This window comes from Amyelois transitella, chromosome 26, assembly GCF_032362555.1.
Source record: "Amyelois transitella isolate CPQ chromosome 26, ilAmyTran1.1, whole genome shotgun sequence".
In the NCBI taxonomy this organism is placed as follows: Eukaryota; Metazoa; Arthropoda; class Insecta; order Lepidoptera; family Pyralidae; genus Amyelois; species Amyelois transitella.
This window is the reverse complement of record NC_083529.1, coordinates 2,008,377-2,032,737: the sequence shown is the minus strand read 5'-3', so window position 1 is coordinate 2,032,737 and position 24,361 is coordinate 2,008,377. Positions and strand designations below refer to the sequence as shown.

The window sequence follows — 24,361 nt, the reverse complement described above, 5'->3', positions numbered from 1 at the left end:
AGTGCGTCCAGAACGAGCGAGGGGGGTGCTGTTGCTTACTGGGGAACATGATGATCTGTCTGGCGACTACTTGGCTATGATGCTGAGGAATGGACATGTTGAACTCAGGTTAGTTACTACATACATACATACATGCATACATATGGTCACGTCTATATCCCTTGTGGGGCAGACAGAGCCAACAGTCTTGAAAAGACTGATAGGCCACGATAAATCCTATCCCTTAGTCGCCTTTTACGACATCCATGGGAAAAAGATGGAGTGGTTCTATTCTTTTTTGTACTGGTGCCGGGAACATGATGACCTGTCTGGCGACTACTTGGCTATGATGCTGAGGAATGGACATGTTGAACTCAGGTTAGTTACTACATACATACATACATACATATCGAGGGGTGAAAGGCTATTTGGTTTAAGCGACATCTAGGCTGATATTGAGTTATATACATATTCGGAATCAGCTAATTTTTCTCCGTCGGTTGATGCAGGATTCATTAAAAACAGAAGACTTTTTTGGCGTTTGATACAATACTATTTTTGGGAGGTTACCAAAATAGCAATGTCTCATCCGACATACATTTTGCATTTTTTTTTTAGTTATGTGGTTGAACCATACTATGATTAAAAGAACCGAGACATAAACCAATTGACCTTTCTCAGATAAATAATTCAATAACAGTTAAACCTTTTTTCCTGTTTTTAGTGTTTATGGAGATGTAGCTTAGATCATTTTGACTTTCACCAATAATATGGTGTAATGTCGCTTAAACCATTTGTCCGTCACCGAAATACGACATGGAATGTCGCTTAAGCTCTTTCAGCTGCATCTATTTTTCACACGTGGTGCTACTTAAATCAAAAAGTCGACCCATTATTTTTTAAATGTATGTCGCTTAATACGGGCAATAAAATGAATAGTGTTAATATAAATACGAGTCGGGTTTTCACTCAATACATTTTAGTATGAAACATTGATTCAGCAATTCGAAAAAGGATGCGTCTTCCGTAATTGATGAAAGCGACGCGACCGAATCTATAGTAACAACATTAGAAAGTACCTCTTATCATGAACAAGTCACTGATTTCAGTATGCTTCTCCCTGGCCATGCGGAGATGCCAGTAGACAGCATTCACTCTACAATCGAGCAATCCGTAAGAAACATTACTGTATGGGCCCCTTCGCAATGGGCTACAATAAGCCAGATAGCGAGAAAAGAACCGGCACCTTATATTGTGGAAAACCTGACACACGAGGATTTCTTAAATTTTGATGCTATGTCTGAAAAGTATTTCAAGGGTAACCTTATTGGTAAAATAAGCAAAATCGATACAGCGACATTTAAGAAATCTCGCCTGAATCAGATGAAATTAAAATTTTCAATGGAAGATAATGCTTCGGAAGAAGTAGGGTAGGGCGGGGCTTAAAGGTCCAATTCGATTATTTCGAATTATACTGTGAAAACCGACCCTACTATATCAAAATATATAACAGTAATCAAACAAACAGTTATCCGACTATGTTTAACTCAATTTTTAGTTGAATTATTGTAATAGAAATATGTGTTTTTACAACTTTTCTAGACCTTGTCGTCTGTCTCTTTTTGTCCCATAGTAGGGGTAAAAAGGGACAGGCAGGAGGCAAAAAGGTCCAGTATTTAATTTTTATTTAAAAATTATTTTATGGAACTAAAACAATATTTGGTTCAATTAAATTCAGTCGTTTATTTTTATTCCAAAAACAAAAAGTCAAAAGTATTGTAATTTTTTAACAAAAAAAAATCTTTATTATAATTCCAAGTTTCATACTATTTAAATAGTCTCTATTCTAAAAAAAAATTTTTTTTTTAACAAACAAAGCCTATTTGTTTCTAATCATATTACAACAGTAACAGTCTTACTAATAATTTCTAACTTGGTTGATTTATAATAGTTTAATCACTAATCAGTTTCTATAGAAAAACACAATTAAAGAAGACAGCACTATTCATTATGAATGTTGACATAGCCTGACTTTAAAATCTTATAACTAATCTTACATAATCATAATCACACATAATCTTTTAAAGGCTTTACCCACCACCACGATCGGATTTTCTTTTGTAGTTGCGCATACTGAAACAAAAAACTCTTTATTAACCAACATATGAATGAGGGGTCCACTAAAGGTCCACATTGGACCTTTTTACCCCAACCACATGTAAATATTTTTAAGAGGTTATAACGAAATTACCGTTACACCTAGCCTAAAACTAATAATAAATCGTGAAAAACAAATAAATCACGGATACTAATAAACTATGTTTAGGTGTTATAAACGAAAAACCACTGCTCGAAACTAAAAAGAATAATGATGAAAAAATTTACTTACGTTAAAATTTTTAGACATACTCGTATATCTCCGGCTAGCGACGTTGCTCGACCGCCGGCGATGCCTTGTTACGCCTCCCGCGCCCCCTTCATTCCGCGTACGTAGTTAGAACGAACGATATACCACTAGATTTTTAGATACTTATGGTGGACCTTTATACCCGCGGACCTTTAAGCCCCGCCCTACCCTAATACAAATTATTGCCAAACCTAAAGTTGTCAGTCGTAGATATAATTCCAGTTAAACGATTACCAAAGCCAAATACTTGGATCGAAAGAAATTGTGCGACACTGGGGTTATACCCAAGATATTTCATAAGGAATACTTAAACCTGCAACACTGCAATTCCAAGGATGTTCTACTGGATACGGATACAGTTGAAGAAATAAGTAAATGCGTGATTTTTTATTGTATTGTAATTATTATATATTATTATATGTATATATATATAAGCAATGCCTGTGTCTTATCTATACTAATATTATAAAGCTGAAAAGTTTGTTTGTTTATTTGTTTGAACGTGCTAATCTCAGGAACTACTAATTCGAATTGAAAAAATATTTTTGTGTTGAATAGACCATTTATCGAGGAAGGCTTTAGGCTATATAACATCACGCTGCTACTATAAGGAGCAAAGAAATAATGAAATATGTGAATAAAACGGGGAAAATTATTCACCCTAGAGGGCTTCAATCATGCCCAAAATAACTAATCCAAGCGGACGAAGTCGCAGGCACAGCTAGTAATTAATACAATAACAAAAAAATATATAAATTCTACAAAAAAAAAACCTTTATTGAATCTATATTTTTTTGTCAATAAAACTTTATTTGTTGATTAGAATGATTAGTTTGAGTTTTTATTAAAAAAAGGTTATTATTTTGGAGATTTTAGAACTTTTTTTAGTTGTTTTAGTAGGTAAGGTTTATGGAAGACCAATCTCACGTAAGACTGAATAAATAACTAATTATAATTGATATTCCTACTTTGAGACTGACTTTACTGACGTCTACACAAAACATATCGTCGTTGTTTAAGCCTAAAAAGTGAATAAATATTATTGTACCTACATAGAGACTTACTTTATTATTATTCTAAAAAAATACTTAAAATAATATTGTAGTGTGTGTATTTTTTATTTATTCAACGTAAGCATCTGAAATGTTCAGTGATTGAAATTAATGCGGGTTGTTTCAATAGCCATTGATAGTATTAGACTTAAAAAAATGTAACATCAAACATTATATTTTCATTATTATATGGCACATAAGTTAATTAGATGGTCAGTCAGTTGAACTTGATTGGCACTTAAGATAAATGGCTGGGTACTATTAATTTTGGGCTATATCACTTCATGCTTTTTGGCTCACTCTGAAAATTAACTGCATTGTCACTTAAATCTTTCTTCCATACTCTGAAAAATAAGAGCTTAGGGCCATTTGTATTAAGCGACATTTATCTTTGCAATTAAAGCTCCATTTAATTTGGTAATAGCATCAATAACTCAATTGATTTAATTAGATATTAATTAAGTTTACCCCATTAAAATAGCTCAAGAAGATTTTTTGTTATGAATTTTTTCCCCAAAATTGGAACTTTAAATAGGTCTCCTGTAAAGTTGCAAAAATGTCGCTTAAACCAAATAGCCTTTCACCCCTCGATATGGTCACGTCTATATCCCTTGTGGGGTAGACAGAGCCAACAGTCTTGAACTGACTGATAGGCCACGCTCAGCTATTTGGCTTAATGAGATTCAAATAGTGACAGGTGGCTGGCCCATCGCTTAAAAAAAGAAAAGCCTATCCCTTAGTCGCCTTTTACGTCATCCATGGAAAAGAGATGGAGTGGTCCTATTCTTTTTTGTACTGGTGCCGGGAACCACACGGTACTATTACCTAGTTACTACAAGCTGCTTATTATCTCAGTTACTACAAGCTGCTTATTATCTCCTTATTTTTTACCTCTCTAGAGAGGAGTTGAAGATGCGCCTACGAACTCGATCCTGGACTGGGTATGTCCGGTTTTCATAAGAAGCGGCTCCCGTCTGACCTCTGCAACCTTTGCAGGGGAACTTGACCTATATCTATAGATCATGGTTATTCAAAATTTTTATTCATTACTATAGGATACTATATATCGCTTAATAATTGTCGAAACGTATGGTTTAACAACATTGGTTGACGTCAAATAAATTACTTAAAAACTAAGTTTACTGTTATACATCCAGGAGCCTAAATGTTTCTGATTTCCCTTCACCATAAAAGGATCGGTTACACGTGCCTATAAGAGCCTACAGCCAGGATTCTGTACTGGGTAAGACAGGTTTACTACACGAAGCGACTCCCGTCTAATGTCAACCTTCAAGGGTAACCTAACCGATACTAAATAAATGTGCCAATTCTCTCAGGGTCACTAACGACAACCATGTTCATATTCGGAACTGATGGCGGTTTCTGCTTCTCATGTACTCTTCTATTCTCTCCCCATTATATATTTTAAAGAATGTTTCAAGACGAAGGTTTATAAACGTTACACGAGTGATGCCGGGGCGTGTATTGAATTTTCGAATATTTTGGGATACTCTTTTGGTACAAAGCCGCTACATTTATTACACTTATACAATTGAAACTTTAAGTCACGACACGAGTCTTTGTTTGTTTATGTTTATTTTTTTATTACGTGCGCAGATTGACCTGCACTAGCACCTAGGTCATAACTGAAAATCAGCGTATTGCTCTATAGCAATAAATTCGTTGAGTTGTGACCTTTTTGTATTGCTGCAACTCACACCTTTATTAATTTGTATTTAATATGAAATTGTGAATTGTGTGTAGCAAATCAAATAAATAATTAATCTATCTATCTATCCATATGAAAAAGATGGAGGGGTCACATTCTAAGTGCAGGCATTCACACGGCTGCCGGATACATGAAAACATTTAAATTACATGTAGAAAAATTTAAATTACAATTTTCATGCTTAAAACATGTCATAAGACAATACCTTCGTTAATAGCCAGTAAAATTCGTGTTCCATTGCCGTTCCAAGCAGCCACTTCATAAAACAAATCCAATTATGAGCGGACGTGTAACGAGCAATAAAAGGCAGTGCTTCTAAACGGCTATTGGCGGGGATTAAAAACAATGAGCGCCATCTAGTGAGCTAGTTGAAAATTGGGGCTAATGTGGGGGTAACGACCTTTTATGGTATTAGTGTAATTCAATGTTTTTTTTTCACTGAATTACGGTTTTTGCGTTATAATGAATTATTATCTTTGTCGTCTTCAGTAATCTGATATTTAGCTTGGTTAAGTCTTCGAAAGCCCCGATTTCGCCTCTGTTATTGGCCACGACACGACCTTTCATCCCTTTTGTCTTAAAGACAATAAATAATTTTATCTTTTAAATCTCAATTTTTTTATGGCGATTACGAGTTTTGTAAATTTTTAGGGTTCCGTATCTTAAAGGCAAAAACGGAACTCTGATAATACGCCTTCGCTTACTATCCGTCAGTTTGTCTGTCATCGGGCTGTTTCTCGTAAACCGTGATAGCTAGAAAGGTGAAAATTTCATAAATTTTGTATTTCACAAATTATGAGGTCACTCATACAATAAATGTTATTTGTATATGTATTATCTTTCAAAAATAATAATTATAACAAAATTTCCCATTTCCAGAACATCGTTTAATCTAAATTATTTTATTAAAAAAAAAATAATTTGTTTTAAGGAACCCCGAAAAGAACCATTTTAAAAATATACTTTCCCCGATTTCATCCCTCAAACTGAGCCGTCAGGATGAAAGGGTCTGCCATTTGCATTTTAACCTCTAACTATATTACGTTCCTTCCTCATGTATTACGTAAAATGCTCACGTCTTGTTTGACAAAAATATTAAATCTCGGTGCTTTCTTATTATGGCTTTTGAGATATTTTCTTTGACAAACAAATTAGATGTACCTACTTCTTAATACCTAAAAAAAAGATGAGCTTCTCTCTAAATATTATGTTGTTTAATACTTTTTAAGTGTTATTGATAGTTTTGAAAGCAGTTTGATTTCCGGCACTTAAGAATTGAACCACATAACAACAGAATAGAACAATCTCTTTCCCATGGATGACGTAAAAAGTGTCTAAAGGATAGGCTTATAAACTTGGTATTCCTCTTGCGCGATGGCTCGCAACCTGTCACTATTTAAATCTCAATTTCATCATATGTATATCTTTTTTGTATTGGTGCCGGGAACCACACGGCACAATCTTGAATAATTTATTACCTATCTGACTAACAATGACGTAAAAAGAAAAAAAAATTATAAATGCATGAACATTTTTTTGTTTTTGTTAATTGATATGAGGCAATGTAATTTTTATTATTTAGTTTAAAATGTTAATTTTGTATGCCCAATGGCGGGACATAGTGTACATTTTCACAATAAAATGTCAACCTGTGATAACCTATGTTCACAAAATAAACGATTTGATTTGATTTGGCACTCGTCTATACAAGGTCATTTATATTCCTCCTTTCAAGGACATAATAATGTATTCTCTCCATAGATTCGACTGCGGCAGTGGAGCCGGAGTCCTCAGGTCACCAGAGCCGATTCGCCTGGGTCACTGGAACACCATATCCGTATACCGCCATCGCTGGGACGCTTGGTTGAGGCTGAACAATGGCAAGAGGGTCCGAGGGAGGTCCAAGGTAAGCATATTCTGATGTTCTTGTCATATATATTATCAAAGTCAAGGTCTTCAAATCTTTATACATATACATACATACATATGGTCACGTCTGTATCCCTTGCGGGGTAGACAGAGCCAATAGTCTTGAAAAGACTGAATGGCCACGTTCAGCTATTTGGCTTAATGATAGAATTGAGATTCAAATAGTGACAGGTTGCTAGCCCATCGCCGTAAAAAGAATCCCAACTTTGTAAGCCTATCCCTTAGTCGCCTTTTACGACATCCATGGGAAAGAGATGGAATGCTCCTATTCTTTTTTGTATTGGTGCCGGGAGCCACACGGCACGTAGGCAATCAAATGAACATATCTCCCTACCTTTTTATCTAGAAGTTATTGAAGGCCAGAATCCATACTTTTTCATCGCACTTGGACGAACAGAACAGAAATAGCTGACTAAAATAAATTTGTGTTGAGGTTCTGAGTTTCCAGCCTCGCCGCAACTTTCCGAGTCTCGCGGATGAATTAAATATTTTCTTCGTAATTAATTTAAATTGAACAGGAAATTTGCCCAAAATCCCCCGCTGAGGGCCAAATTGTGTGTCATAATTGTTTGCCGAAACGATTGTTCATAAAATTATGTACTAAGCTATATATCAAATTTTATAAAATTATGAGTAAAATGTAAACAAAACGTATATTTGTTTTTTTTAAAGGGCTTCTATTGAATTAAGTCTAAATGTAACTAAAATATAAAGAACATTATATTTAAAAAAAGTTATGATGTCTGGGCAAACCATGTTTTAAGTATACCTAGATTAGGTATACTTAAAACATGGTTTGCCCAGACTAAGAACACATAAATATTTTTTAGGATTCCGTTTTCAAATAGAAAAATCGTTACCCTTAAAGTAAAATGATATCTTCCCATTGCCCGAGTAAAGCGCTTAATATATTACAAATTCGATATTTCAATAAAATATCCGGTCATAACTAAATTTTTTACTAAGTAACATTTTCTTACAATAATTTCTGCCAATAAAATTCTAATTGCATACACTGCACATACATATGTATGTAGTTGAAATAATAACAAAACTATTCAATTAGCGTAGCGGTCAGCGGAGTTAAGCTGCAAATATTAAAGTTTTAATTGCAGAGCTGTAGGCAGACCACCGCGCTGACTAACAGACTAACTTTGTGTTACCCTGTTTATTATACAGTACCCGGTTGACCGAGCTTTGCTCCGTCTACCAGAGATGGCGCTGATATAATTTCTTAAAACGCGGTTTTTAAAATGTTTATATATGCTCTTGATAAATCGATTCCTTGAGCCGAAAAGCCCCTAATCTGTAACTTTCATGAAAATCGTTGGAGCCGTTTCTGAGATCCTGATTATATATATACAAGAATTGCTCGTTTAAATATATTAGACTAGCCGTACCCGCGACTTCATGTGGAATAGTTAATTTGGGCATCATTGAAGCCCTCAAGGATGAATAATTTTCCCCGTTTTTTTTCACATTTTCCATTACTTCTTTGCTTCTTATAGTTGTAATGTTTTCCTAAAGCCTTCCTCGATAAGTGGTCTATTCAACACAAAAATAATTGTTCAATTCGAACCAGTAGTTCCTGACATTAGCGCGTTCAAACAAACAAACTCTTCAGCTTTATAATATTAGTATAGATTTCTCTTGCGAAAACCGGTTTCCGGAAGAGTAGGTACAGTTAATGTGGTTGTTGTAAAAGGTGAGTGTAGTGTAATTATTAATACTTAAGGTATAAGTTTAGTACATAAAGCATTGGTAATAGAGTGGCAACCGCTCTTAGGTGCCCAGGTTCGAATCCTACTGCACTACATGTACCATTGGCTCTTGTTTTACTAACGGAGAACCTCTTACACCGTAAGCAGGTGCCAACGATGTTTTTGTCACCGCAAGAACTTCGGTTAGTGACCAAACTAATGTACGTTATTCAGAAGATAATAATTGGCACATCGCCGCGATGAAATTTGAATTTTATCCGTAGAGCGATAACTTTTTTTTAAACAAACACCACGCTATGGCCCAAGCATATAAAAAAAACAAGAGGAAAATTACATTTACGTATTAAAAAGTAATAAAAGTGATAGCAAACTTTAAAACAGAACGATCTAATTAAAAATCCCATATATTTATAGAACCAGCTTACACGAAAATCAAATCCATCTTATGTCCGTAACTTTTTTATAGAAGTGTTCTTCAGAAAATTCCCTCCACGTCGCTTCAGCTCAATTACACACTTAATTAATTCTTACTTAGTCTTGAGACTATTAATCCTAGAAGATTTACAACGTACTAGATAAAAGTTTTATGAGAACTTACCCTTAGATTATAAGTCTTTTATTTTAGCTAGCTGAGTTTTGCTAGACCTTACCTTGTGTATTTTTCGATATATATTTTACACGCCTTAGGAAATCAGAACAAATCTCTAGACGCGATGGTTTGGGCTACACTTTGGCGAACAGTCAGTCAGTGTCCACTTTTATATACATATTTTTTGTTAAATAGACTTAAAATATTTAATCGTTTCAGACCTTATTCGGTCTATGACTCGTACGCGACTCGAAAATTTACATGCTATCATCCAATCCTCAAATGTCATCTCTTTTCGATATAAGTATCTTTCTATTTGCCTAATCAAAAATTCAAAGAACAAGTAAAGGAAGTACTTTGTGAGAAGGCTAGGATTGATGATTACCTGAATGATAAAAACATCTGGCTTGAGCTTAGCACAGGAACCTCGTAATGAATTGTAGTTTGAATTAAAATTCACTACACTTTGTACATAAATCTATATTAAAATCTCATATAAATAAATTAATCTGAACAATGTATTCTCTCGTCCACATTTTTATTCTAATTTTGGATACTCAGGAAGTTGACGTTGTTGAAGAAAATGCTGCAGTGCAGTTTGTTACCGCTTCTTCTGCACTGATGCCTTGGAAGCGGCAGTGAACTTAGGTTTAAGTAATTTATTTGACGTCAACCACTGTTGTGAAACCAAACGTTTTGACAATTATTAAGCGATATGAAGTATCCTATAATAATTAATAAAAAATTTGAATTTGAATTTGCATTTGAATTTCTCTCGCTTCATGAAAGCTTGTCGGGTACTCTTGACCTGACCTTTCACCAGAACATCCCTTATTTGATCAAGTACGTTAATTAACCTCCCCCTTCCCACGTTTCCATTCACACTTCCTTGTTCTACCACATTGACGTGCACAAAGCCGTGAAGAGAAGCTTGTGTAAATTCATACATACTTACGTCACGTCTACATCCCTTGCGGGTTAGACAAAGCCAACAGTTTTGAAAAGACTGATAGGCCTCGTTTAACTGTTTGGCTTAACGAGAGAATTGAGATTGAAATAGTAACAGGATGCTAGGTCATCGCCTAAAAGAAGAATCCCAAGTTTATAAGCTTGTATACAATATATATATACATATATATTTATAATAGATTTGTTTGATTTTGATTGCCATGTGGTTCCCGGCACCAATAAAACAAAGAATCAAGGACCACTCCATCTCGTTCCCATGGATGTCGTAAAAGGCGACTAAGGGATAGGCTTATAAACTTGGGATTCTTCTTTTAGGCGATGGGCTAGCAACCCGTCACTATTTCAATCTCAATTCTATCATTAAGCCAAACAGCTGAACGTGGCCTATTAGTCTTTTCAAGACTGTTGGCTCTATCTACCCCGTAAGGGATAAAGACATGATCATATGTATGTATGTATGTATAATAGATTTGTGTGCGCTTGACCTCAATCTGCCTTTGTTGTAAGCAAGATTATACCTAAGGTGGTTCACGCAAGCTCAAATAGTGCCTATTCGCTCTTACCTAGAAAATTGCCATATCTTTTTTTGTTCAACATAAATCCGAGCTTGTTAACCTCGTACAACCTCCTCAGTCCGTCCAAAGTGTAAATATTTTATGAGATATTCGGCTAAATTTAGAAATCACTTGAGTTCACCTTTTCTTTAAATGTCAGATGTAAAATGTTTTGAGTAAAGATAAATATAATTTACTAGATTTTTTACGCAGCTACGCAACAAATAGTTTGAAAATCACTCTTTTCCGAAAGCATTTCTTATTTATTTAGATCAAACCTCCCGCAGGCTTTATTCATTTTCACAAAGAAACAAACTTAGCTTTGAACTTTTTATTTGTGCTTTTAACTTTAAACAAGAGCTGTTTAAACGCAGGAGTTTATACAGACCAAGATAATGAAGTCCGCTTTGAATAAAATAAGGTAATCACAGAAAGATAGATGGATACTATATCTATCAGTAGAAAATAAAAATATACTTTATTACACCTCAAAGCTACAGTTTCTATGTTCAGTCGACGACACACAAATATGACCCCTTCATATAAACCAAAATCATTTATAGAAAAAAAGTACCATCACTGCTGATCTATTGTATTTTGATTATAAATATTGACATACATACATACATCTAATCACGTCTATATCCCTTGAGGGGTAGGCAGTGCCGACGGTCTTGAAAAGACCTAATTAAATATTGAACCTGTAAAATTCCTGTAAAAGGGAATTTTTAATATTTCCCGCAGCCACAGACTCATTCGATCCATGCCTTCTGGCGAACTCGAAATAATCGATTTTAAATCGATTCACAACAATCACGATTCGCCGCCGAGCAATATCGAAATTTGATCGATGTTTTCACTTGGCGAGTGACAATAGAATAGTTGGGAATTTCCGGTTTGTTCATTTAAATTCAAGTTTATGAAACTTCTATACAAACATACATATAATTTTGTGTGTGTCCCTTGTGGGGTAGATAGAGTTCAGCTGTATGCCTAAGATTCAAAAAGTGACACGTTGCTAACCCATCGCTTACAAGATGAGTTCCAAATGCCTTTCTTATAGTCGCCTTTTAAATTTATTTTTTAATTTCAATTTTTTTATGGCTACAATAAAATCTTAAAAAAAAAACCAGAATGAGTGGGTCTAATTTTCAATGAGATTTCTCTCTTTCTTTTTTTCTCACTACATTTGACTCAAATCTTCGTTAAAAAAATATGTAATCCGTAATTCCGTACTACTCGTATGAACGTGAAAGTGTGTTCGTTATTCTTCTTTCTTATTTTCTTGACTTATCTACATGATTTTTTTTTACATTAAAAAAAAAAGATAAGTTAGGAAAATTAGATCTCTAAAAATCATTTCCCGTTGGATTTGTGAAAACGAAAATGCGCTGAAATCATATCAATACATACCTACTTACTTACAAACATTGTTTTACAAAAAAATTACTTTTAGAAAAACTAACCCCATTGACCTTGTGCCCCGAACTGTCCCTTCAAATGCCTTGACCTGCAGATTTAAAACGAAAGCTTGCGATCCCCTGACGTCTTGAAAGTTTTATTGAAAACCAAGTTAAATTGAACGAAGCTTGTTAAGCCGAAATTCGGATGTTAGAGAATTATAGTAGAGTTTTATTATCGCTATGAGAAGTTAAATAATATTTGGCGATCGAAACTTTCGTGCGGTTCCCGGCACCAATGAAAAAAGAAAAGGACCACTCCATCTCTTTCCCATGGATGTCGTAAAAGGCGACCACGCTTATAAACTTGGGATTCTTCTTTTAGGCGATGGACTAGCAACTTGTCACTATTTGAATCTCAATTCTACCATTAAACCTAATCGTTGAACTTGGCCTGTCGGTCTTTCTAGACTACTGGCTTTCCTACCCCGCAAGGGATATAGACGTGATTATATGAATGAATAATTGATCGTTACTGTAAGGTGGTTTAAAAGCGTATAATAATCAGGTGAAAATACCACGCCCATGTCTCAGGCACTAATGACTTTCTGAGTTATGAATATTACTTTGATTGCTAACTGCTCTTAATGTAAGGAAAGATCCCAACGAATCCTAATCCCAACTATAATATTACATACATACATACTTACTTAACGTGGCCTTTCTATCTTTTCAAGACTGTTGCCCCCGTCTACCCCGCAAGGTTTATAGATGTGACTAGTATATATATATTGGCCAACAGATCACACACATAGATATGACTTAGAATAAGTGGATTTCGCAATTTTATTTTACTAACGAAAGTAATTTTAAAACTACTCGTACTTAAGCGTTCTCCTAAATCGAAATTCAATTTAAACTTTTGAAATGAGAACAGAACTACATTCTATGTATATGAAATTCACCCTTAAGTTAAGACTCTTTAAAATTCTCTGTCAAACCCGATGATTGACTGGTAGATAATGCTTCTAGCATTAAGAAATCCAATTTAAACTTTTGAAATGAGAACAGAACTACATTCTATATGAAATTCACCCTTAAGACTTAGTTCTCTGTCAAACCCAATGATTGACTGGTAGATAATGCTTCTAGCATAAAGTCCGCCAATTGTGCTATAGAATTTTATACCATAAAGTTTAAATAAATAAATTAATAGACTTAGAATTCAATTAAGGTCACTCCTGTAAAGGTCTGCTGGTTTTAGACGCCTGAGTAAAGGTTAAGCAGGGATTTTGTTTTTATTTCGTGGGCTAATTTATTACCTGCGAAGGTAGACATTGTGATGAGTGCTTAGGATTTAACAGAATTGAGTATATTATTAACACACGATTTTTTTGAAGTGGGTATTTGTGGTTTCATTTTTATTTAGCGAACATACATACATAAAATCATAAAATAGAACAATGCCTTGGACAAAAGGAAGTCAACGTACATACATACAAACATATAATAACGTCTTTATTCCTTACGGAGTGACAGAGCCAACAATGTGTTGTCAAGACTGAAAGGCCACATTCAGCTAATATTTAAGCAAGTCAATTTTAAATAACATATTTTCCTTAATTTTTATGATGCAAAAATCACGACTTTATTTCTTACGGGACAGATAGGGTCTCGAAAGAAGTAATGCTGAAAGATCGTTGAGTCAACGTTGAGTTGGATTGTAGATGGATTAAATATTTATACTATGAAAGTACACACACACGCCTACATACATTTAAGTACCTTACTATTTACATCATTTATTTACCTTAAGCTGCCCCACTAAAAGCAACTTCATTGTAGTAACCTAATTGTTCCGGAAATTTAGAATCTTTCTGATGGTTGGCTAATAAACTTGGGATTTTCCTTGTAGGCTATGGGCTAGCAACCTGTCACTATTAGAATTTTTATTCCATCATTAAGTTAAACAGTTGAACGTGGCCTTTCAGTCTTTGTAAGACTGTTGGCTTTGTCTACCCCGAAAGGGATAAAGACGTGATTATATGTATCAAAGGTGGTAGCGTGAAGCAAATTTCTCTTATACTGTATCGTAAAATTTATTATTCCTAGAAGTTCTCATTAAGAAAATTCGCGTCGTTTAGAGGTGGCAAATAGGGTACTGTTTGAGAATGTCTAAAGCATAAACGGAGAGCGTATTTTAGATGATCATATAAATAGGTACTAGGTATATTTTCAGGCGACTACAATAATGTTGGAAAATTTTTCAAGATAAAAATCTCGAATCTCTCCGAAGCTGAATCTGCGTGCAATGCAAATAATACGTTTTGATTAGAAAAATAAGAATGAATTATTATTAAATGAAGTAGGTAATATTAAATCGACATTACTACATACGTTTCGTAAGATTTACCATTTATTTTACACACGGCTTCGCCTGTTTCGTTGACATCAAAAAAAGTAAAAACAAATTCACAATATTAATAAATACATACATATAGGTAGGTACAGATAGTTCATTAAGTAGTTAATGTTTAAAACATAATTCCCTGTAACTGAATCTAATATCTTCATCATTCCTTAGACTTGGGTCGTTCGCTCACGGCACAATTTCAGTTTTGCATAATTACCCAAACAGTTGGGGTAATGTTTCAGAAGAATCGCACAAATTTACCGAATTCCCGCTCGATTCGCAAATTTTCTACACGAGGAACGCCGTAGTGGGTCAATCAGGGAACCGTTTGGTTGCGTAATGTGCGTAACTGCTTCTTTTATTAGGTAATCGATTTAGTTATATACTTAAAGTATCGACTTAATCTATACTTATAATATACTAGCGACCCGCCCCGGCTTCGCACGGGTGCAAAATTATAAATGTTATTATACATAAAAACCTTCCTCTTGAATCACTCTACCTGTTACAAAAAACCGCATCAAAATCCGTTGCGTAATTTTAAAGATTTAAGCATACAGACAAACAGACTAAAATAGCGACTTTGTTTTATACTATGTAGTGAAGCTGAAGAGTTTGTTTGTTTGTTTGAACGCGCTTAACTCAGGAACTACTTGTTCGAATTGAAAAATTATTGAATTAGCGTTTGCGACAGAGCCAGCAGTCTTGAAAAGACTGAATGGCCACGTTCAGCTATTTGGCTTAATGATAGAATTGAAATTCTAATAGTGACAGGTTGCAAGCCCATCACCTAAAAAAGAATCCCAAGTTTATAAGCCTATACCTTAGTCGCTTTTTACGACATCCATGGGAAAGAGATGGAGTGGTCGTATTCCTTTTTTGTATTGGTGCAGGGAACCACACGGCAATTTTAAAAACAATTTTAATTATAATTAATGTCCTAATCTAACTGTTATTGCTATACTGTTTCCAGGGTCTCTTCTCACGCATGACCTTCCGCGAGCCAGTGTGGGTGGGCGGCGCTGGTAACACGACCGGCCTGCAAAACAAACTGGGTCTATCGGACGGACTTCTTGGTTGCGTGGACTTCTTGAGAATAAACGGAGACACCTACAAACTGGTGAAGGATGCTGTCGCTACCCTGGGGATTGGTGAGTTTCTCCAGATTATTGTTTATTAGTGAGTAGTTTTGTCTTCGCACGGATTCGATGCTGAAGTTATATATACCTACATTTTAACCTTCCTCCTGAGTCAATGAAATCGCAACAAAATTGTTTAGTAGTTTTAAGAATTTAAGGGGCAGACAGCGTGAAGCTACTTTGTAAGTATTATGTAATCATCGTGATCAGAGACGTCCTGACAAAAGGTTAGCTCAAGAGTACAATTAACCGCCGAGCTTACATAGACAGTTAGTTCCTAAAAAAGCAATATAAGCTTTCATAACATTAGTTTTGGTTTTATGTTATCTATGAGTGAGTCAATCAAATTAGATAAATTAACTTTTTATTGTGTGGATGAATATAAATAGATTTCAACAAAATATTAATTCACTTTTTATGGTTTTTTTGATGTCTACTGAGCACCGCTCGGTCACCCAGGTACTTAATATTTAAAAAAAACCATTCTTATTTTGAACGTTGTTCTAGCTCATATTCATAGTTATAAGAAATAATAATTATGAATATATAAGATTATATAAAAAATGGAGGACGCTCCACTTAACTCCACCGACAAGAGTTAGCTCTTTAATTTAAAAAGAAGAAAAAAGACCTAAATCATTTATAATGTAAAGTGGATACCAGACTTTTACCTAGGTCAAAAGAACATCGAAATAGGTCTTCATTATTGGAGTGTAGCCGAATGAGCTAAAAACCCAGATGTCGGTTTTGGGTTACACAAACACAGTTGGCCGATTTAACTAGCACTTTGTAAGTAAGGGTTTTGACTGACAGACAGCCCTTTCAGTGAATGTCAAATCAGAATAAAGACCTATTTTACTCTAGCATTATAGCCCATGTACCTAATGCGAAAGTTTGTGTGTGTGTTTGTTATTCTTTCCGCAAAATCTTCTGGACGGATTTTGATGAAATTTAGTAAACGGGTACATACATACATATATATATGGTCACGTCTATATCCCTTGCGGGGTAGACAGAGCCAACAGTCTTGAAAAGACAGAATGGCCACGTTCGGCTATTTGGCTTAATGATAGAATTGGGATTCAAAAAGTGACAGGTTGCTAGCCCATCGCCTAAAAAAGAATCCCAAGTTTGTAAGCTTATCCCTTAGTCGCCTTTTACGACATCCATGGGAAAGGGATGGAGTGGTCCTATTCTTTTTTGTATTGGTGCCGGGAACCACACGGTACTAAACGGGTACAACTTTAGTATAACCAGGAATAGCATATCATTCCCAAGGGAGCAAAGCGCCGTGGCGCAGCTAAATTTGAAATGATAAATAAGAGATAAATTTTATAAAAGTAATTTCTATAAAAGTCTGATCTGGTCTTTGCACTAGGATCTCGTTGCTCGCGATTATTCGAATCACGTACACGGCACGAGGCGAGTCGAGTCGAAACTCGATTTTGTGTAGCCAGTATTATAATACCTAAATATGAGTTCAAAAACAATGAGTTTGTAGTAGCATAGAAATGCATCAATATGCATCCAATGTTTATTGTGAAATTTATAAAATTGTACATAACTTGTAAAGAAGGAGAACTTAAATTTGATTAATATTAAATTTGCCAAATGCATAAAGAAGTAAATACCTAAGAGAAATTTACCTTAATATATGTTAGGTATTTGCACTTGTATTGTCAGCCTGTTCATAGCCAGCATGAAATTAATAAGTAGAAAAATTAAGTAATACCGCTGAACGTGGCATTCCAGTTTTTTGAGACTGTTAGCTCTTTCTACCCCGCAAAGGATATAGACGTGACATATATGTATGTAAGGAGGAAACTATATGACAACAGCAGAGATTTTTATAAAATTGATTATTTTTAAATATTAAGTTCCATCGTTTTCACAACAAAACTTATATAGTTTATGACTCCATTAAAGTTGTCTATGAAAGACTTCGTCTCGAATCAAGATGCATCTTCCATCAAAAGTCGCTTTAGCTACCCGGGTGCATGACTAAGATGGATTGTTCAGTTGCTAGTCGATAATATTAGGAAACATATGTTTGTATATACCGTCATAATAAGTCTGCATTTGTACTGAATAAGATTTATTTTTAAATTTGCTTCTTAAACTCTCATATTTTTCTTGCCAAAATATTAAAGTAAAGCACGTTTTAACTCAAACCACAGATTTTCAAAGGATACGAGATAAAATAGACGGGTTTCAACCCTCATTTTATCTTTTCTTTATCAATTTCGCGTTGCTTTCAGTAGAAATAAATTATTTTGAGGTTAAAGTCTTGGGCACTAAGTACAACCATAAAACATAGAACAAAGAGAAAGGAGGCTGTTTATATGTTTTATTTAAATATGTAGTTTTTTCTTAACTTCTTTAACTTAACTAACGTAAAAATTAATTGAAAATTATTTATCCCCATCATATTTACCATTATATGTTCTTCTTCAATGTCGATTTAATCTCTGTACCAAATTTCATTGAAATTGGGTCAGTGGTTTGGGCGTGAAAGCGTAACAGACATATATATGTAGTTACTTTCGCAATTATAATATTAGTAGTGAAGTAGTGATTAAAAATATTCCTGCTTAAGAAAAAAACCTAGATTCTGCCAACTGCTTCTCTTACCTCTATGAAACACTTATACACTTAATATGCTACTTGTATTTTTGACTTGACTAGCAACCTGTCATTATACCTACTTGAATTTCATTTCAATCATACTTATAGTCATACATATAAACCCCATCTACTCTGTAAGGGATTAAGATTAAGATGTGTGTATGGAGTAAGTATACATATATAAATAAAATCACGCATTTTTCCTGGAGGGGTGGGCAGAGACTACATCTTCCCACTCGATACTATCCCGGAATATTATTTTACCGCTTCATCCACATTGGTATCTCTCTTCATGCAATATCAATTGTTTCGGGTTTTTTTGACCAGACCTTTTCAATCTCGAACGTGCGTTGAGATGATGAGGCTCTTTCTATGATCTCGTTGTTTTATGGCACAACCTTTAGGAATTACCTCGTCATCGTGTCATTAGTTAATTACGTTATATAAGTTGAGTTTGAATGAATGAATGAATAACTTTTTGCACACTTTTTACACTTACTTATTACACGAGTAAGGAATATTTTTAAATTACAATGTGCGAACTCCTAGCATAAAAAATATACTAACCGGTATTTCCAGATGGTCAATGAATGGAGAGGAAATAAATTTAGCATAGGTATTCTAATCCATATTTACATAATTAATCGTTACCCTTAAAGAACCAAGTTAATGCCGTTTCTATAAAACATATTTATAACAAGTTCTCAGTAATTCATTCGATTTCCGCCTGGCAGATTAAAGCAAACCAATGCTAAAGGCTGTATTCTACTTTTTCGCGGATAAACCGTTTACATGCGGAAGAATAGATATGTAATTGGTACTGGCAGCAATAACAAAAAAATCAAATTTAAAAAAGATATCAGAATGTTAAATCTGCAACTACCAGTAACAAAAGACCTGTAAAATCCGTCAATAAAATTTCAAATTTGAATTGTTCGATTTCCATTGGATTTCCGAACGCGAAAATTGTTTAGAAAGTCAAGTTTAGCACTGGAAGCGAGCACATTGAGCCGTTTAAACAATCGCAAATGCGCGCCTGTGCCCGTTCGATTTAAAAATGTTCCATTTGACACGACAAACAAGTCGTTTGCCATGTTTGCGCGGGAAAATGTATTGTGATGGTTGCAGATTGAATTCTGTCTACTATACGACTGTTTGGAAGGCATTTTTACGACTTCGGAGAAACTTGGAAAAGATCTTTCGTCTGAATTGTGCAAATCGCTGCTTGAGTAACTTAGCTCGACAAACTGTATATTGAAATAAAGGAGATTTGTTTTTTAATGTAATGGACAAATTTTTTAGGCGATGTGCTAGTAATCTTTCACTATCTGAATTTCGCTTTAAAGTCATCTTGAGACTGTTGGCTCTGCCTACCCAGTACCTAAGGGAAAAAGCATGATACATGTTGGTTCTAAAAATGTAATTTTTTTCAAGACAATAAAGAATTTATTATTATTATTATGTTTCTCCGCTTGGATTTCACGGGTCTATACACCCCGGATTTTTGGGAGGCTTGCGTGGGGATATAAATCCAACACGTAGAGGCCCTTTGGAGAAGTTGATGTTATGTTGTTCTCCTGCCAAAACCCGTTCCCGGTCATATCAATAGACGATATGTCCATGAACAGGTCTCGGCAGGAGGTGGAGCTATTACAAAATAAGGAAAAGGATGATGGATTATGGAGTTGATGTTTGGATAGATTAAAACTAAGCTATTGCTGGAGAAGTTCGGACACCTGCCATAATCATGAATACGTGACTATTATGTGGCAGGTGGTGACTCGCCACTCACTAAATGGGCCCCTCAAATCAGTCACCATGATAAGCAACAAAGGGGCAACATCGGCGTGGGTGGCTAAGGATGTCGAGAGGTGAGACTGCGGGGCGTGAAATCGTGGTGATCCAGTCAGGCACCCCCGGCGTTATGACATTTTACACTTCCATCCTTCGAGCGTATAGCTCTCGCGACTCCACTCTGACCGGCCGGTTAAGGCAAGCCAGAGGTAGGGGTCCTGTCTCTCATCGGTTTCCGCTCCGACCTTGGCGAAGGAAGATCGGAGGCGAGGAACAGGGGCCTCTCCTGGGAGCACTCAGGTCCGTGGCGTCGCTACTCCCCAACAGCTCGCCACAAGCTGCCCTGCGGAGACTGATTGCACTGGGAAGGTGACCCAGGGGGCGATGGGGTCGTCACGTATTATTATTATTATTATGTAGGTATTTATTTAACTTATCTCTTGTTATATGTAATTTCCTCACATTTTAAAATTTATCCATTAAAAAACCGCATATACAATCAGCAATGAACTTAGTCTTTGTGTTTCGGGACTGTTGACTCTGTCTACACCGCATGGGATAAACATATGATGGCATATTTTTTTCATGTTCAAGTATGAAACCAATCATTACTAAAAATTTTAAAAGACGATTGTGTCATAAAAATATTAGGTATTCCAATTCAGTGAAATGAAAAAAAAACGAGATTTCAAAAATAACCTCTCTATACAAATCAACTAAATATGCAGCCAATTGAAAACCGAAATCGGCGGGCCGTGAAACCGTCCTTCATAATTTACCGATAAACTACCGGTATTTTCGGTACCGGCGACGGATATCCCAATATCGTTTCCAATTGGCAGTTTGGCAAAATATTGTGATAAATGACTGCCGTAGTTATTTGAATGAAAATGGGGAGTGTCAATTAAATTTAAAAAAATAAAGTGATAGTTAGCCGTTTGCCGCGAACTTATAAGCCTCGCGCACACTTTTATTTTTGCAAAATTGTGGATATCTCAAAAACTACTCATCCGATTTTGATGCTCCGCGAACTTAATTTCTATTGACAGATTATCCATACTTAGATACATTTTAAATTTTACATTTGTTTATTACATACATACACATTACACAACTATAGAAATTGGAATATATTTACATTGGTATCAAACCCAAATCCTTTCACATAGCTTTCTCAGACCATTGAAAAAGATGCAGACATAAAGATGGATATCGCCCCAGTTTTGGTGCCGAGAAGAAATAAATCAGCACACAGTTTGAGTTAACACATAATATTTCTGACCGCACGGATTTTATTTATGGGGGGGGGGGGCGGAACATGGGTTGAAGGATGGATTATGTGTGAAAGTGTAAACATACATCTGTTCCTACCTGTTAATGTTTACACTATATACCGTTCATCGTATACTTATCACGAGACTCGAACTTATTTCGAGGCTAACTCAATCTGTGTAATTTGCCCCGTTTGGAATTTTGAAATTAAAAAATAATTTACCTATTATGTTATTTATGTTCTAACCGTGTAATAATCAAAATACATTTTAATATCAACTGTTGCTTGTGACTTCGTCAGTCTTAAATTTTAACTACATATTGGAAGCTATGATTGCAAATTTTCATGAAAATCCGTTTCATAGTTTTTGGCTCTATGATTCAAGATGACAATTTGATCAAAGTAGAATAAACCTTTTCTTTCCGTTAACAACTAATTACTCAAAAGCTACTGAACCTATTTTCTTTATATTATGTATAGAGATAGTTAAAACTATTACTATTAATTTTAACGCGGGCGGAACTGCGTGCAATAGCTATATTTCCTATAATTCCAAGATTCCCAACTAACGCTGTCGCCGTGTCATAAACTAACTTAATGATTAAAACTAACTTAAACTCCGGTGACTTACGGCACGCAAGTCTATCGCCGCCATTATTAGAAAGTACGTGATCGGAATGCGACAACGAAAATCATTACAGACTCACTTGGTACGAGTATATTTGATCTGCGACAGACATTGAGTTACTATTAAACATAGAGTGCGCATTTTATACCTACTAATAAGATTATGTTGGTACAAGGTACACCATTTGTTTTTTTTTAGTTTTAGAATAATATATAAATATGTGGGGAAAAAAATAGTTGAGAATAAAAATAAAAATTTTTGATATTTTTTACTTAAATATAATTTATTTGATTTGAGACAAGTTTTCGTGACATTTGATTTTTGTTAATGAATTATACGGTGTTCGGGGTAAAAAAAACCTACTAAATATCGATATATTTAAACAGGAGTTTTATTAAAATATTTACACATAAATCGCACAAAAAATTTTTGAACACTTAAATAATAAATATGTCTTCACCAGATTTTTGGAACTTGATACAAATAAAGCAGGTCGGACTAAATCGTAATGATTATTTACTCTTTAGGCCAAGCACGCAATCTTCATAAAACGTGTCCATACTCTGTGCAGAAGTTCCTTCACGTTTCTGAAGTTAACATTTATATCATAAGTTATGATGAGAGGATTGGAGTTACCATGCCGAGGGATTTTTCAGGATTCGTAACATTTTTAAATTTTCGATAAAGCTATGATGATATGTAAGTCTTTCTCTCTGTTGGCTCTTACTACCTTTTTTAGGCTGATATAATAGTGCACTAATAAATTCTCAGTAAGCCAAATAGCTGAACGTGGCCATTCAGTCTTTTCAAGACTGTTGGCTCTGTCTACCCCGCAAGAGAAATAGACGTGACCATATGTATGTATGTATAAGGCCACAGCCACGGTCAATCTAACCCTTGCAAGGGTCACATGGGATTCGCTTCTTATTAAATGCTTGACTAAAACGTTTCGAAATCTAACTGGCCGACCTTGCACTCCTTTTCAGGTGAGGACGCAACCAAGACTTTTGGTAGGTTAATCAAATATATAAACATAACGTTAATAAGCAGTGTCTAAAGTTAATCCAAGGTCGCACTGAGACTTCGCCATTTCCCGCCACCCGTCGCCATTTTCCGCCATTTACCCACCGCTGTAACGGAATTAGCTATCTTGTCACGTCACTCGCCTTATACGGATCGAAGAAGATATTTTTGGCATCCTAACTTTTTCGAGTCTTGCCTGTTAGGCATTAGTAATTATGCCGTATATTCTTAGGCAGAGTTAATAGGAATGTGTCTTTTTTGTGGATGGTGTGGGAGAAAACTAAAGAACAACAGCTCTAACAACTACTCATATGTCTTAAGGAAGACAAAACCACACACACACACAATTGTAAAAAACATGAGTGTCGTTTTGTTATATGGCTTAATGATGACTATCAATTGTTTCTGTCTACATCATTGAACATATTAATTTAATATGTTTTCAAGCAGTTTGACTAAACAAATATTAAAGGGGAGTGTGAATGGGAACGTTGGAGTGGGAAGGCCTAGACGAACGAACCTTGATCAAATCGGAGACGTCCTGGCTAAAGGTCAGGTCAAGAGTATCGAAATCGACGAGCTTGCATGAAGCCAGTTATGGATGAAGTTTGAAGTAAAAGAAGTATGCACGGATCGTGGCAAATAGCTACTCTGCTATACTACCGTGATTTTATATATGTATGTATGTACGCCTTTATAAATAAACTTCAATGGCCTGGGCAACATACAGACTGATTTTGTTGAACACTTGTTGGAGAACCATGATGGTACAGCTAAACTAAAGAAGATATAGAAATGACACGTTAAAGGTAAAGTTGTAAGTTTAATGATAATTTTTTTGTTAGGTATAAAAATCTAAGATATCTAAGACACATAATTCTGCACCATGATGTTCCAGTTAACCAATAGAAAATATAGAAATGGCCGTTCAGCCACGCGAACCTACTCGTAAGCTTCAGCTATAGTACATTGCATAATATTCTCAATACACAACAACCTAACACGCCACAACTTGGCAACTTGCAGAAGTAAACTTATTGTCACCCACAAACTTGAGCTTGGAGCCTATTCAAGCTATATTGGATTTGGTATATAGTGCTAATGTTAAGCATAGTTATATAGATAGATAGAGTCTGG

At 35.2% G+C, this 24,361-nt stretch overlaps 1 protein-coding gene across 1 annotated transcript in view; it reads left to right on the top strand.

The window, feature by feature from the left end:
• The first annotated feature begins 296 nt into the window (after nt 1-296).
• Nucleotides 297-24,361, top strand: part of LOC106138520 (pikachurin) — a 43,332-nt gene continuing 19,267 nt past the window's right edge. Inside the window, exons 1-3 of the mRNA XM_060951841.1 lie at nt 297-357; nt 6,929-7,073; nt 15,716-15,893. Of these exons, the coding sequence (XP_060807824.1) occupies nt 326-357; nt 6,929-7,073; nt 15,716-15,893 (355 nt within the window). The 5' untranslated portion in view covers nt 297-325. The remainder of the gene's footprint in view (nt 358-6,928; nt 7,074-15,715; nt 15,894-24,361) is intronic.